Source organism: Mirounga leonina, unplaced genomic scaffold (assembly GCF_011800145.1).
Source record: "Mirounga leonina isolate KUSES-001 unplaced genomic scaffold, KU_Mleo_1.0 Mir_104, whole genome shotgun sequence".
NCBI classification, from domain to species: domain Eukaryota; kingdom Metazoa; phylum Chordata; class Mammalia; order Carnivora; family Phocidae; genus Mirounga; species Mirounga leonina.
Window position 1 is genome coordinate 5,755,308 of NW_023270231.1, and position 14,883 is coordinate 5,770,190.

Sequence of the window (14,883 nt, forward strand, 5' to 3'; positions counted from 1 at the left end):
TTAAAAAAAAAAACATGCGTAGTTGTTCATCTCAGGTCCTACTACACAGGAAGTAGGCACAATATATGGTAATTATTAAAGTTAAAATGTGTTCAGGGGCGCATGGGTGGCTCAGTTGGTTAAGTGACTGCCTTCGGCTCAGGTCATAATCCCAGGGTCCTGGGATCGAGTCCCGCATCGGGGTCCCTGCTCAGCGGGAAGCCTGCTTCTCCCTCTCCCACTCCCCCTGCTTGTGTTCCTGCTCTCGCTGTCTCTGTCTCTGTCAAATAAATAAATAAAATCTTTAAAAAAATAAAAAAAAAAGTTAAAATGTGTTCAATTTTATTAACAAGTGAATATGGATGATGTTTTTAATTAAAAACTCCAAGTATTACAAGAGCAATTTGCAGAGACTATGCGTACCCAAATGGGCACGGAGGTAGGAAGGATGACTTTATCAAGATAAAAACAAAATATGTACCAATTATGAACTGGAATACCAGGAAATACCTTTTAAAAGTAACTGACAGGGAGGGAGGCTGCATAAACGTTTTAAAATAACATCTCTCGGGGCACCTGGGTGGCTCAGTCGTTCAGGCGTCTGCCTTCGGCTCAGGTCATGATCCCAGTGTCCTGGGATCCAGCCCTGCATCGGGCTCCCTGCTCTGCGGGAAAGCCTGCTTCTCCCTCTCCACTCCCCCTGCTTGTGTTCCCTCTCTCGCTGTGTGTCTCTGTCAAAAAAATAAAATCTTTAAAAAAAAATAACATCTAACCATAAAAATGTACTCCATCTTTTAAAAGTCTATCCAATCCTCTTTTATAACATGGATAGCTTTTGAAGGGGGCAGGGGGTTAAACACTAATAATTTAGAGTTTAAGCTCCCAATCATGTACGTTCAAACCATCCTCTAAAAACTTACCTGGCTAACTGGGTTTGGAAATAAAAAATGGAGACACCTATAGATAGAGAAAACACTTATGCTTCAGTCTTTTGAAAAGTACAAATAGTAATAACATCTGTGTGCCATCTGTATGGTATTCAAATTACTCCTTAATAGTAAATTCTTTTTAAAAATAACCATCAAGAAAACAATCAGTTTGAAAATTCTTTTTTTTTTTTTTTTTTTTAAGATTTTATTGACTTATTTGACAGACAGAGACACAGCGAGAGAGGGAACACAAGCAGGGGCAGCGGGAGAGGGAGAAGCAGGCTTCCTGCCAAGCAGGGAGCCCGATGTGGGGCTCGATCCTAGGACCCTGGGATCATGACCTAAGCTGAAGGCAGACGCTTAATGACTCAGCCACCCAGGCACCCCCAGTTTGCAAATTCTTGAACAGAATTCCCTTGGTCCTGGCTCCAAGATACCAATAAGCAGTTTTACATTTTCTTTGTTTCCATTATGAATTCTAAGTACTTTTAATATTTCTTTTGTATTATGTCTAATGGGGCCCACTACACAGAGGCCTAAATGATTTCTCAACGACTAACTTTAAAAAACAAAACAGAACAATTTATTCAATTTATTTCTCTATGCCTATTTTACCAAAAACGGCTGTTCAACAACTTACAGTTTTAATCTTTATAAACTATTTTCCAATTCAGCCATCCGGCACTTAACATATGCTGATCTGTGCTCAGTAAGCTTCAAATCTGACATTTTGTGGTTGCTCTCTCAGCACGTGGACTCCACTGTTGCCAGGGCCAGGCCAACCAAGGCAAAACAGCCCAGGACCATATATAAAGAAGAAACCCCATTTCCAAAAATGCCCCAAGTGTTCACTAAATTAAACTGAAGAGCAATTCCTATTTTAAAAGCAAGCAGCTATTGCCTGGTTGAGAGAGGACAAAGAGCTCTATCATTTCTACCCTACCAAGGTAACTCCCCATCAAAATCATAAGCTAAATGATAACGGTAAAAATACAGAATATATTAGATTTAGGATTGTTTTCAAATCTTAGACAACTGCATATTGTTCAAAAAGGGTATCTTTTATCTACTAATAGCTTATATTTTAATATAAGAAATATAAAATATTTTAATATAAATTTAAAATATGTAATTTCAGGCAATTTACTTAATCTCTCTGAGCCTCAGTGTCTTTATCTGTGAAATGGGGATTAGTGGAATTTACTAGACTTCCCAGAGAGTAAACTGAGAACAGTGTATACAAAATGCTTGTCCCAGTGACTAGTTTAAGAGTGAGAAATATAGTAGCTATTGTTAATTACAGTGAAGACTGGCAACCTTCCTAGATGGTGGGAATATGCAGAAAGTGAAAATCAATTATTACTGGAGGTATGAGTTTTAAAAGGCTAAAAACCACTATTCTATTGTAAGGTATAAGGTGACTGTATAAAAAATTGGTCCAAGGGAAAAAGATGAAAGTTATGAACTACTGAACTCCTAGTAGGCAACCAAATTTAAGAAACCTATTTGCGGGCACCTGGGTGGCTCAGTCGTTAAGCGTCTGCCTTCGGCTCAGGTCATGATCCCAGGGTCCTGGGATCGAGTCCCACATCGGGCTCCCTGCTTCTCCCTCTCCCACTCCCCCTGCTTGTGTTCCTGTTCTCACTGTCTCTGTCATATAAATAAATAAAATCTTAAAAAAAAAAAAAAAAGAAACCTATTTGCATGTCTAATTACCAGTTCTATAATAAGGATCTGGATCTGCCACCCAAGTGGCCCATCCCCACATGTATTGCTTACTTTGTAATTACATCCCAATCAAAATTAACCAGTAACTTTTAAAACAGGTTTAACAAATTTATGGTCCTACTATTTTGGCAAAACTACGCCCTAAAAATTACTTATCTCCAAATATGGTACAAGAATCACCTGCATCAGAATCATTGGTTAAAACTGCAAATTGCAGTGGAGCTCATAAATCTTAAGCACATTTGTTTAGAGGACCACTACCTGAAGTGTTTAGTAAAAACATTCTATATTAAATCCACCCAAAGTGTAACTTAACCTCCACTTACTTTCTTGCAAGATCTGCCACTAGAGCAAGCTCTGTTCTGCTGGTAATGCGTGCCTGAATTAATCAGGGAATTTAGGGAGAAAAGGGCCAATAAATATCAAGAAATAAGAATGCACTTCATAGGCACAAGTAAGTACTAAGAACATCTTTTGTTTTTTATCAATGTGTCATTAACTCAGCCTAACAGATAACAGAGATGAGCACATACTACACAAACCCTTTAACAGCCCCCTACAGAAAAATGGATCTTAGGAAGCTTAAGCCTAGTTTCATCAACAACTTTGCTTTAGGGGCGCCTGGGTGGTTCAGTCGTTCAAGCGTCCGCCTTCGGCTCAGGTCATGATCCCAGGGTCCTGGAATCTAGCCCTGCATCGGGCTCCCTGCTCAGTGGGAAGCCTGCTTCTCCCTCTCCCACTCCACCTGCTTGTGTTCCCTCTCTCGCTGTCTCTCTCTCTCTCTCTCTCTCTCTCTGTCAAATAAATAAAATCTTAAAAAAAAAAAAAACTTTGCTTTAGACAATACACAGTGAAGTATGGTCTGTCTTACACATAAAAGGCTGAAAATTAACCTCATTAGAAGCACCAAGTCCATTAAAACATGCCTGGCACAGTTTGTGTTTACAACATCTAGTTATCTAGTTTATAAAATTTAGTTTTAAAATCTGTTTTTAATACCATGATGTTTGTTACAAGATTCTTTACACTCAAACTAGGTTTTTAACGTCCAACAATTCATCACCTAAAAAAAAAAAAACCCACACACATGGCAGTCCAACATGTTAGAGGGAAGAGCGCACTCTCAATACAGCGTATACACTGCTTTAGTAGTGGGTGTCCTAAAACTGTCTGGATCAGAAAGTGGCACTTGCCTCTGTGCTATCTTCTGTGGGAACTCTTTATCAACACCTTGGGATATAAGCAGACTAATTACCAAAAAAAAATGTGTTTTAAATATGTACAACTCAACACAATCATTCAAGCATACTACTTGAGGACCTAAATTCTCGACCTGGATGCTTAGTATAAGCTACTAATACCACTACTCACTGCTTCACCAGAATGGCTGTATATTTTTCCCACCAAAAGTAGAGCTATTGCACCATACGTTTCATGGTCTCTGTAAAGAAAAAAAATCATTGTCTTGGTTTATATTTCCTTAAAAAAAAAAAAAGAAACAAACAACTTTTCTACAAATTGTTTTAAGAACTTAGTGAAACCTGCAGTTTTTTAAAGAAATCACCTCAATTCTTTTTAATGCAACCATACCCCATAGACACACACAGTATTTGTAAAAGGTGAATTCTGAAACAGAACTACCTACAACCTTTATTAAGCATGTACCACAAAATTAAAATGCACAAGGGTTTTTATGCATAAACATTTACTTCATGACTCCTTATTTCATATCAGATCCAAAAAAAGGAATTCAAGACAGATTTTTCAGGATTTCAAAGTGGCTTTAGAACTACTTTTCAAGATGATGGAGAACAGGAATAAACAGTTGAAATGATCCCTCCGTGTAATTAGAAACCACAGGTCCCAGTAAATACTGTTCCTTCAGGTATTGACCGAGAAAGCTGACAGTACCTTTTCAGAAACTAGGGCTGGGGACGCCTGGGTGGCTCAGTCGTTAAGCATCTGCCTTCGGCTCAGGTCATGATCCCAGGGTCCTGGGATCGAGCCCCACCATCGGGCTCTCTGCTCAGCAGGAAGCCTGCTTCTCCCTCTCCCACTCCCCCTGCTTGTGTTCCTGCTCTATCTCTGTCAAATAAATAAATAAAATCTTAAAAAAAAAAAAAAAAAGAAAAGAAAAAAACTAGGGCTGAAGACTTTTACCCTTTGCAGATAATCTTGACTGGTTAAATTTTTCTATATTTGGAATTATTAAAGTTGGATGTGTGTTTAAGGGATAGGTCTAAAGTGTGCAAGCAGGCAAGAGATGTCCGTATCATTTCTACAGACCCAAAATATGGGACTTTCAAAAGAGGCCCTCAGAGGGCTGTGGTTGCCCCTTCGGTTTGCTCCTGAAGGAAAAAAACTATTTTTAAAACTTCCAATGGGATGCAATTGGAAAAAAAATCTAAAATGTGGGAAATTCTGCCGAAGTCCATGGCTTAACAAATAAACTTCAAGGAAATATAATGGCAGGAAAACTACAAATGAAAAATTTATGAAACTCATCAACCAATTGCAATGTATAAACTTTACTTGGATCCTAATTTAAACAAAACTTAGATGTTGATTGAGATGTTAATCTTCAGACACTGTGAAATTTTAACACTGACTAGGTAGGCCATAGGATGATAGAAAGGAACTGCCGCAGTTATTTTAGGTGCAGTTAACAGTTGTACATTATGGCCTTAAAATCTTTATCTTTTTAGAGATCTATACCGAAATTCTTATGGTGAAGAAATATGTTTAAGATTTGCTTCAAAATAATCCAGTGGAGGTGGGCATATGATGAAACAAGTCTTAATAGTTGATAAATGTCAAAGCAAGGATAATACATACATTGAGGTTCATTTCCCATAATAAAACAAAAAAATTATAAAAAAAATATTATCCTCTCTAAAATAATCATTAAGACAGTTTAGCAATGTGAAGGAATGCTTATTATAGAATGCTAAAAGAAATAAATGCACTTAGGTCAAAATTTCAAAAGCCTAAGTTAAAGAAGAAAAGGAAGTAAGAAAACCAAACTGAATTTGTGGGTTAGCTGATTATTTTTATCTGCTAGTATTAGATTACTGTCATTACATATTGCTAATGAATTCAGGGGTAGGCAGGTAATTCAAACTACCTAAGAGAGCTGGGTATAAAACAACAGTGGAGGAGCCTAGAATAAACTAAAAAATGGGGGCGCCTGTGTGGCTCAGGTCATGATCTCAGGGTCGTGGGATCCAGCCCCACATCAGGCTCCTGGCTCAGTAGGGAGTCTGCTTCTTCCTCTCCCTCTGTGCTCGCTCTCAAGTAAATAAATAACATCTTTAAAAAAATTTTTTTTAAATAAAAGAATGCCTTAAAGGGTTTTTTCAAATAAATCCTATAAATCAGTTTTTAATCAGATATTCAAGTATTTTCATTTTTAGGGTGACCATGTCATTTGTATAGTAGCCAAAGCAAGCTACTTTGAAGACGTGAGTTCACACTGGGATGGTACAGAAAAGCCAGACCACCTGTCACCCTATTCACTTTATATATAAAGTGAGGCATGAAGTTTTTTTTGCTTGTTTGGGTTGGTGAACTGCCTAAAGTCAAAATGAATTCGCCTCATAAGACCTAGAGAGACTGGAGCCCAAAGAGGCATGGAGATTTGCCCAAAGTCAGTGTTAACTGGAGAGCCTGGCACCAGAAGTCAGACCCCAACTACCCTGACACTCTGTCCAGATCAATCTTTTTTTTTTTTTAAATCACATGTGTCCTGTTCCTTTTCTCCACGAAAAGATTCTCCTCAAAAATGTGTTCTTCAATCAAATAACTAAGAATAAGGCAAAAAATAATACAATGGCAGGAAGGTGAAGAATGGCAAATGCGTAAAGAATCTGCTTGGCTCCAACACTAATACCCTTGGTATTATCCCATACAGCTACTGAAATCAGGATAGGCACTAAATTGCAGAAATATGCAATTCTTTACTGTTTAAAAGAAAATTTGCCAGCCCAACCTTCTAATATAAAAGTAGAAAAAGTATAAGCTTTAGAATCAGATCAACCTACATTTGACTCCTTACTTTGCCATTTATAAACTCAATAACTGGCCGAGTTAAATGAATCTCAATTTCCTCCTATATAAATGAAAAATACCACCAGGGTTATAAAGACTAAAGCAAGTGGTAGAATGCCTGGTGCATAATAGGAAGCTCTTGTTATTTTTACCCAAAGTTTCATTAAATGTCCAATTTTAAAGCAGCTGATTACTGGCGCACCTAGGTGGCTCAGTCGTTGAGCGTCTGCCTTAGGCTCAGGTCATGATCCCAGGGTCCTGGGATCCAGCCCCGTATCGGGCTCCCTGCTCATTGGAAGCCTGCTTCTCCCTCTCCCACTCCCCCCTGCTTCTGTTCCCTCTCTAAATGTGTCTCTGTCAAATAAAATCTTTTTAAAAAAAATTAAAAAGTAAAAAAAAAATAAAGCAGCTGATTACTATAGTCATGGTCATGGTAGAATCTATAAAGAGGATCTCCTGGATCATCATTTAACCCCCAAACTGTGCATCAAGTATGCAATCAAGGTAAAGGGCAGATTACAAAATATATAGGCAGATCCGTTTTTCCAAATTATAGCATGAAAAAGTGATACCCAACTAGTCAATCATTAGTCCAATAATAATTTCTTCAAGTGCTAAATTTTAAAAAACACGGTTATTTCTTCACCAATTCCACAATTCTTACCTCCCAAATATAAGCTTCCAGAGGCAGGGACTGTAACTCATAGCATTCAAAATACTAGAAGGATGCCTTACACACAGATATGCTCAATAAATATTGTTAAATGAAAAGCTGATATGGTTTCCTTAACGAACATTTAAAAAAGACTTTAATGACAGAGACCTTTCACTTCAAAACATTAAAATGCGGGGCACCTGGGTGGCTCAGTCGGTTAAAATGTCTGCCTTTGGCTCAGGTCATGATCCCAGGGTTCTGGGATCGGGCCCCTTGTCAGGCTCCCTGCTCAGCGGGAAGCCCGTTTCTCCCTCTCTCACTCCCCCTGCTTGTGTTCCCTTCTTGCTGTCTCTGTCAAATAAATAAAATCTTTAAAAAAAAAAAAACTGCAGAAGGTTCATAATAAAAATAGCTCCCTCCACCAAAGAAATTGTTGTCTATAAGAAGCAGGGTTAGCAAAGTAGAACAAAACTCAAAAAATAAATTGCAATTTCTTATCAAAGAAAATTAAAAAAAAAAAAAAAAAAAGGAGCACCTCAACAGAGGAAAGAACTATCCATTCCATTTCCAGGAACAACTTACCTTTTTCCACCTTCCTTTTGCAGATTTGAAATCCAGATTCTCACACAATCACTGGCCTTCACTTCTGTTTGATTCAATAGCATACACACTACTGAGTCTCTCCACTATTAAATACATCAGTAGAAAGCACACTGGTCTTATCTGCTAACTATGAAAACAGAAGTGCAAAGTTCCTAATCCAAAATTCTCAAAAAAGAAAAACTAAAAAAACTGCGGAGGTTAAACAATGTACAGAAACAATTACAGGGGCACGCGGCTGACTCTGTCGGTTAACGGAAGGACTCTTCGGTTTCGGCTCAGGATCTCATGGGTCCTGAGATGGAGCCAGTGTAGGGCTCCACGTTCAGCTGGGAGTCTCCTTAAGATTCTCTCCCTCTGACCCTCTCCCCCCTTCATGCTTGCTCTAAAAAAAAAAAAAAAAAAGTGGAGCACCTGGATAGCTCAGCCAATTACGCATCCACTCTTGGTTTCGGCTCAAGTCCTGATCTCGTGGGTCCTGAGATCAAGCCCTGTTAGGGGGATGGAGGGGCATCCCCAGTAGGGAATAGTCTCCTTGGATATTCTTCTCTCCCTCTGACCCTTCACCCACCCCTGCTCTCCCTCAAATAAATAAATAAAATCTTTAAAAAAAAAAAAAAGAATTATAAAGGCTCCCATCTTCCCCCCTGCCCAAACACCCTACTTCAACATGTATTTTTTTATTTTTTCACATTTCTGCTGCCCTGTAACTGCCTTCCACATGTATTTTAAAAATTTTTCCCCCAAAATGGAAAAACGACACTGGTGCCTTCATGCGAGGACAGGGAGTTAAAAATAAAACACACTGGGCATCTGGGTGGCTCGGTGCTTAAGCATCTGCCTTCAGCTCAGGTCATGATCTCAGGGTGCTGGGATCCATCCCCAGGGCTCCCTGCTCAGAGGGGAGTCTGCTTGTCCTTCTGTCCCTCTCCCTGCTCATGCTTGTGTTCGCAATCTCTCTCTCTCAGATAAGAAAATTTTTTAAATAAAAAATAAAACATATTAAAGTAAGCCATTTCCAAACAGGTGAGATACCCATCAGAGTGTGTGCTGTTGCAGGAAACAGAATGGAGAGCCGTGAATGGGAGTCTCTGCACTTCATATCTGCAAAAGAAGAGAATAAAAAGGTTAACTCAACTCTAGACTTAGAATACCTTCTTTACCTGTTTAAAGCAATGCCCACATTTTAAATCAAAGATGAAAATGTGCTACGCCAAAGGCTTGCGCGTCAATTCCACCTTCTTGCCCTTAATACATAAACTGTATCTACAGTACTAGAAATCAATATTTGGACATTTCTGTATCACTTCGTCCTGATACTAAAGGGTAAAAGAAAAAAATTCTCTCTCTTCTTTAGGCTTAAGTATCATTTTAATTAGCCAAGTGTGCTTCCCTACTTCAGGCACAGTTATCTAAGGGTAATTAGTTCTAACAGTTAACAGTCAAGAGGTTCATTTCTAACAAATACTCTTCCCCCTATAAGGGGTGACAGTTAACCTTTTGGGAACCCCAATGCGCACACCCCTTTCTCCAACCTCGTTAAAGGTGCATGTAAAAAAAAAGTGCCTCACGAGCAATGTCCCCCGCCCAGCACCAGGTTCTCTGCAAAACTCCTTCTGCATTTCGCATTAGCCCACCAGCCCCCAGAGTGGGTGCGCCAGGGCCAGGTCGCGGAGAGCGCCCGGGGGTGAGCGGTGAGCTCCGCAAGCCCGTCAGGCCCTCGCGCCCCCCGACCTGGTAACACACCGGCCCTCACCGGCGCCCACCTGGGGCGGGGACCGCCCTCTCCCGGCCCCGCGCGCCTGCCCCCCTCGGAGCGCGCGCCCTGCCCCGCACGGGACCCCAGGGCGTGCAGGCGGCGGGAGCCCGGGGTACAGGGGCCGTCCTGGTTCGCTCCCTCCCTGGGGACCAAGCGGGCCCGGGGGCGTCCTGGGGGCGGGCGCGGTACCTTTTGGACAGATCCATAAGGACCCCGGAGAAGAGCTTCTCCCCTAGACGGAACGACACGACGAGCGCGTCCTCGATGATGTGGTCCAGCGTGACCCGCACCTCCGAGCCGGGAATCAGCTGCGACACCGCGGAGTCCCCGCCCGCCGGCGGCACGAGCGCCGGGGCTGCGGGCTGGGGCAGCGGCGGTTCCTGGCGCTCCTCGGGAGCTGGGGGCTGCTCGGGCGGTGGTGCAGGGGAAGGTGGAAGGTCGGGTCTTTCCTGAGGCGCGGCTGCCGCCGGTTCCGCTACCCGGGCGGGCAGTTTCTCCTCAGCCTCCAGCTCCGGCCCCGCCGCCTCCGGGCTGCGGGCGAGCTCGCCCGGCGGCGGCGGTGGCGGCGGGAGCGGCGGCTCGTCGGCCTGAGGAGAAGACTGCTGCCCGTCGGCCTCGCCGTCCGGCACAGATGCTTCCGTCGCCGTGACCGGGAGGGGGTCAGTGCCGGCCTCGCTGCCGGGGATGGGCTCCATCTCCGGCTCGGCCTCGCCGGCGCCCCCCTCCCCGGGGGACGCTGCAGTCGCTGCCGCCTCTGCAGCCACAGCCGCCATTTTCTTCCTGGCTTCTCCCTCCTCCAGCTCCGGGTGCAGCGGCGGCGGCAGCGCTGCTTGGTTCCCTGGGCCTTCCCCTCCCTCCCTTGAACAGTTTCGTCCCGCCCTTTCCCTGACGCTCGTTATTGGCACCGCGCCATTGGCTCCGTCCTACACCCCTCCCGCAATTGTGACACTCCATTGGCTAGGTGGGGGCGTCTATCACCCAGTCAGTCCCTCCCTCCCATACAGAGTAGGAACTTCTCATTGGCCGGATGAATTGTCAAATGTTGAATCTTAGAGGAGGAGTGAGGGGACGGGGGAAGTCACAAAAGCTGAGCCATATACTTATCGCTCTTTCTATTGGCTGGAAGAGGAAATAAAGTTTTATGGTTGGCTTTGGCTCTTGCCCATTATTAGTCAGGCTTTCAGAGGTGGGAATAAAGGAGAGAATCACGTGGCGTGCCAGTTCTTTCAAAGGCGACCGAGGGGAGGAGTAACAGGAGAATGCGGGAGGGGAGCAGCTTCCCAAGAATCCGTGCGCGGAGGGCCTTAGAATAAATGTTATTTCTAGGCGCGGACCTGCTTGTGGCTGCGTGTGGGGACGGCAAGCTTCTTTGAGAAGGCTAACTAAAGTTTGAAAATAATTCTAGACACATGTTTTGAGCTCCTACTAGTCTAGGCACCGTGCTAGGTGTTGGGGATAGAATGATGTGCAAGATATTCAGCATAACCTCATGACAGACACTCCAACCCCCACACAACGAGTGTTTTCCTTGACTTCTCTCCACTTTCTAGGAACAATGAATTTACTTATTTCAAAGTAGGAAAATGCTAATGAAAAGAGGAGGGACACCATGCATACTGTATTAAGCTGATGAACGTCCCAGAGAGCAGTCCTGAGGCACTGGGGACTTACATGTGGATATTATTTGCTCTCTCCAAATTGACTGGAAAAGTGGGCGCGCCTGGTTCCTTGCGTAAGCCCTTTCCTTTCCTGGCCTCTTCTATGCCACAGGTTCAAAAAGTCTCTCTTCAATGTCCTAATGCTCCTACTTCCCTTCCCACTTTAAGTCTCTGGATTTGCTATGTCCAGAAGAATCTACCAAACCCATTTATTTCAGATTGCACCTCAGAATCAGCCTATTCTCCAGAAGAGATTATAAGAACTGAGAATGCCAACAGGAGGGAGGGGAGAAAAGTTGACAGCATTAAGGGGAGTAAAAAATAAAATTCTAAATAATTATAGCTAACATTTATTGAGCATCTTCTGTGTATGAGGGCCTAGTACAAACAGTATAGCATCTCACTTAATCCTTACACTACTCCTACGAGACAGGTAATATTATTATACCCATTTTACAGATAAAGAAACTGAAGCACAAAGACAGTGCCCAAGGTCAGTCAGCTAGTAGATTTCAGAGACAGAATTTCAGGTTTACATTGAAAGGACTGAAAATGGCAAAAACTAAGTTATCACCATATGTTCTATTTCAAGCCCCGGGGCTCTCCCATAGGGAATCCTAGTCCGTGCAGGTTTAGCATCTCCAAAGTAGCAGAAGGAAATTAAACTCTGTCAGAGATTTTCCCATAAGCTCCCATTTAAAATCTTAAGAGTTAAGGGGTGCCTGAGTGGCTCAGTTGGTTAAGCGTCTGCCTTCAGCTCAGGTCATGATCCCAGGGTCCTGGGATCGAGCCCCGCATCGAGCCCCGCATCGGGCTCCCTGCTCCCCGGGAAGCCTGCTTCTCCCTCTCCCACTCACCCCCTTTGTGTTCCCTCTCTCGCTGTCTCTTTCTGTCGAATGAATGAATGAATGAATGAATGAATGAATAAATAAATAAATAAATAAAAATAAATCCTGTGAGTTATGTCTTTTCCTTCTTTTCCAGATGAGAAAACTGACCCTTAGCCAAGTTAAAGATCCTCTCAGAGGTCACACAGCTAGCAGCAGATCCTATCTAACCCAACTCTGCCAAGTGCATGACTATTCCATTCACTCATTCATTGAACAAATAATTTATCTCCTGCAGGCCAGATGCCTGCAGTAAACAGACACAGATCTTACCTTACAGGGCTTTTACCATGATCACTTGGTCTATATAATTCACCATAGTCAATTAATTAAATATTACATATAGTCCTATGAAACTTCTAGAGCCATGATGAGTTCCCACACTGTATAATCTCTCAGAAGGGAAAAAATATAGTTCAGGTCCTGGGACCTGATTAACTCTTGCAGTAATTCATTGCAAGACACTGCAGCGAATCACTTAAATTAAGGATTTATGGCAGATTGTGGCGTACCAAGTCCTCCTTCTAAATCACCATTTTCATCCTGCAACTAAAAAGCCTCTACTGGGTCACTATGTTCACATCAAGTATAACCCCTTCTGCTTGTCTTTCAAGGCCCTCTCCATTCCTCCTCTATCTTTCAGGTTGTTTTCTACTATTCTTCAAGCTTGCTAATATTGGGAAAATCTGGTCATGCATCTCTCATCCATTTATTCAACAAATAAATGTTGAAGGCCTACTATGTGTCAGTTACTGGCTAGCCAGGCCAAAGGCATGCAGAAAGAACATGAGAAACTTAGTGGCTGGCTTCTTGGAGCTTATTTTTCTAATTAGGGAGTTAGAAAACAAGCAATGAATAAATAAGATGATTATAGATTGTGAGAAATGCCATAAAGGAAATAAACAGGATGAGGTGATAAGCAGTTGTTGCTAACAGAGGGGCAGAGTGTCTTCTTTAGATAAGGTGGTAAGAAAAGGTCCCTCTGAGGATAAGACATTTTAGTTAAAATGCAAAGAATATGAAGGAGCCAGTTATTGACACTGTTGGATGAACATTTGGGTCAAAATGAACAGCAATTACTAAACTCCTGAGGCAAAAGAGGGCTTAGCTTATTCCAGAAACAGAAAGAGACCAGTGTGGTTGAAGAGGAATGAGCAAGAAGATAGGTAGGTGAGATAAGTTTGGAAAGGAAGACAGGAGCCAAATCATATTTTATGTACTGCCGATATAAAAATAAACTCCCTCAGGGAGTTTCAAGTGTAGTGGGAACCTAGCTTTTACATGTGCTGTTATATCCTAATCATCCCTGCATTCAGCCTCTTCCTGGCATAGAATCAGCATAGAAGGAGCCCTTGGTATTTGTGGAATGGATAGCCACATGGTATTTGGGACTAGATGGATGATTAGATGAATGGATGGAGGTTTGGATAGATGTTTGGAAGGCTGGATGGTGTCTTAGTCCAGTCAGTCAGCTAGAACAAAATACCACAGGCTGGCTATTATAAACAACAGAACAGGCTTAAAAACAACTGAAAGGTATTTCTTACAGTTCTGGGGGCTGGAAGTACAAGATCAGGGTGCCATCATAGTCTGGGTGATGGCCCTCTTCCAGGTTGCAGACTTTTGGAATACTCACATGGCAGGAGGGGACAAGGGAGCTCTCCTCTGCCTCTTGTAGAAGGACATTAATCTCATTCATGAGCATCCCACCCTCATGATCTAATCACTGTCCAAAGACCCCTATCTCTTAGTATCATCACTTTGAGGATTTAGGATTTCAACATATGAATTTTGGAGGTACACAAACATTCAGACAATAGCAGATGGATAATTGGTTGATTGGACAGATCATTGAATGGATGGACAGATGGGTGCATAGATAAATGGCAGTGATAAAGAATACAACTAACTACTCAAGTGGATCCTCACTGTCACAAGCAGACTTTGAACTTGAGCTCTGTGGGGTACTATAGTTTTGTGGCTAGAAACTCAGAGTGGAAGTGAATGAACCTGTATGTGACTCCCCAGTTGGTCTCTGACTATCTATGTGATCTAGGCATGATCTTAGGCTAGTTGGTTAATCTCTGCTTCCTCATTTATAAAATATCCTAATAATAACTATGTAAGGGTATGTTTGTTTTTAAGTTATATAAATATATAAAGTGCTTAAGATAGAACCTAAATCATAGTAAGCACATCTCCATCACTGTTAGCAACTAGATCTAGAAATTCAGTCTTTTTTTTTTAAGTTTTATTTCTTTTCTTTTTTTTTTTTAGATTTTATTTACTTATTTATTTGAGAGAGAGAGAGAGAGAGAGAAACAGCACGAGAGGGGGGAGGGTCAGAGGGAGAAGTAGACCCCCCACCGAGCAGGGAGCCCGATGTGGGACTCAATCCCAGGACTCCGGGACCATGACCTGAGCCGAAGGCAGTCGCTTAACCAACTGAGCCACCCAGGTGCCCAAGTTTTATTTATTTTCTTTAGTTATCTCTACACTCAATGTGGGGCTCGATCTCAGAACCCTGAGATCAAGAGACGCAGGCTCTTCTGACTGAGCCAGCCAGGCACCCCTAGAAATTCAGTCTTATTACATCTGGTGTTGATAACATTTCAGGGGCTCTGACTCCCAATACCAACCT

General features: G+C 42.4%; 1 protein-coding gene across 8 annotated transcripts in view; it reads right to left on the reverse strand.

Annotated features, from left to right (window-relative positions):
* The window catches only part of PWWP2A (PWWP domain containing 2A), a 37,215-nt gene extending 26,517 nt beyond the window's left edge, over positions 1–10,698 (reverse strand). For 5 of the 8 annotated variants that reach the window (XM_035013538.1, XM_035013511.1, XM_035013475.1 and 2 more), the window contains exon 1: positions 9,887–10,695. In XM_035013538.1, coding sequence (XP_034869429.1) covers positions 9,887–10,470 — 584 coding nt within the window. In that variant the 5' untranslated portion in view covers positions 10,471–10,695. Of the gene's footprint in view, positions 1–4,007; positions 4,078–7,920; positions 8,290–9,886 lie in introns of those variants that run through there. The other 3 variants (XM_035013529.1, XM_035013502.1, XM_035013492.1) reach the window with 3 other exon arrangements.
* Positions 10,699–14,883: the final 4,185 nt, after the last annotated feature.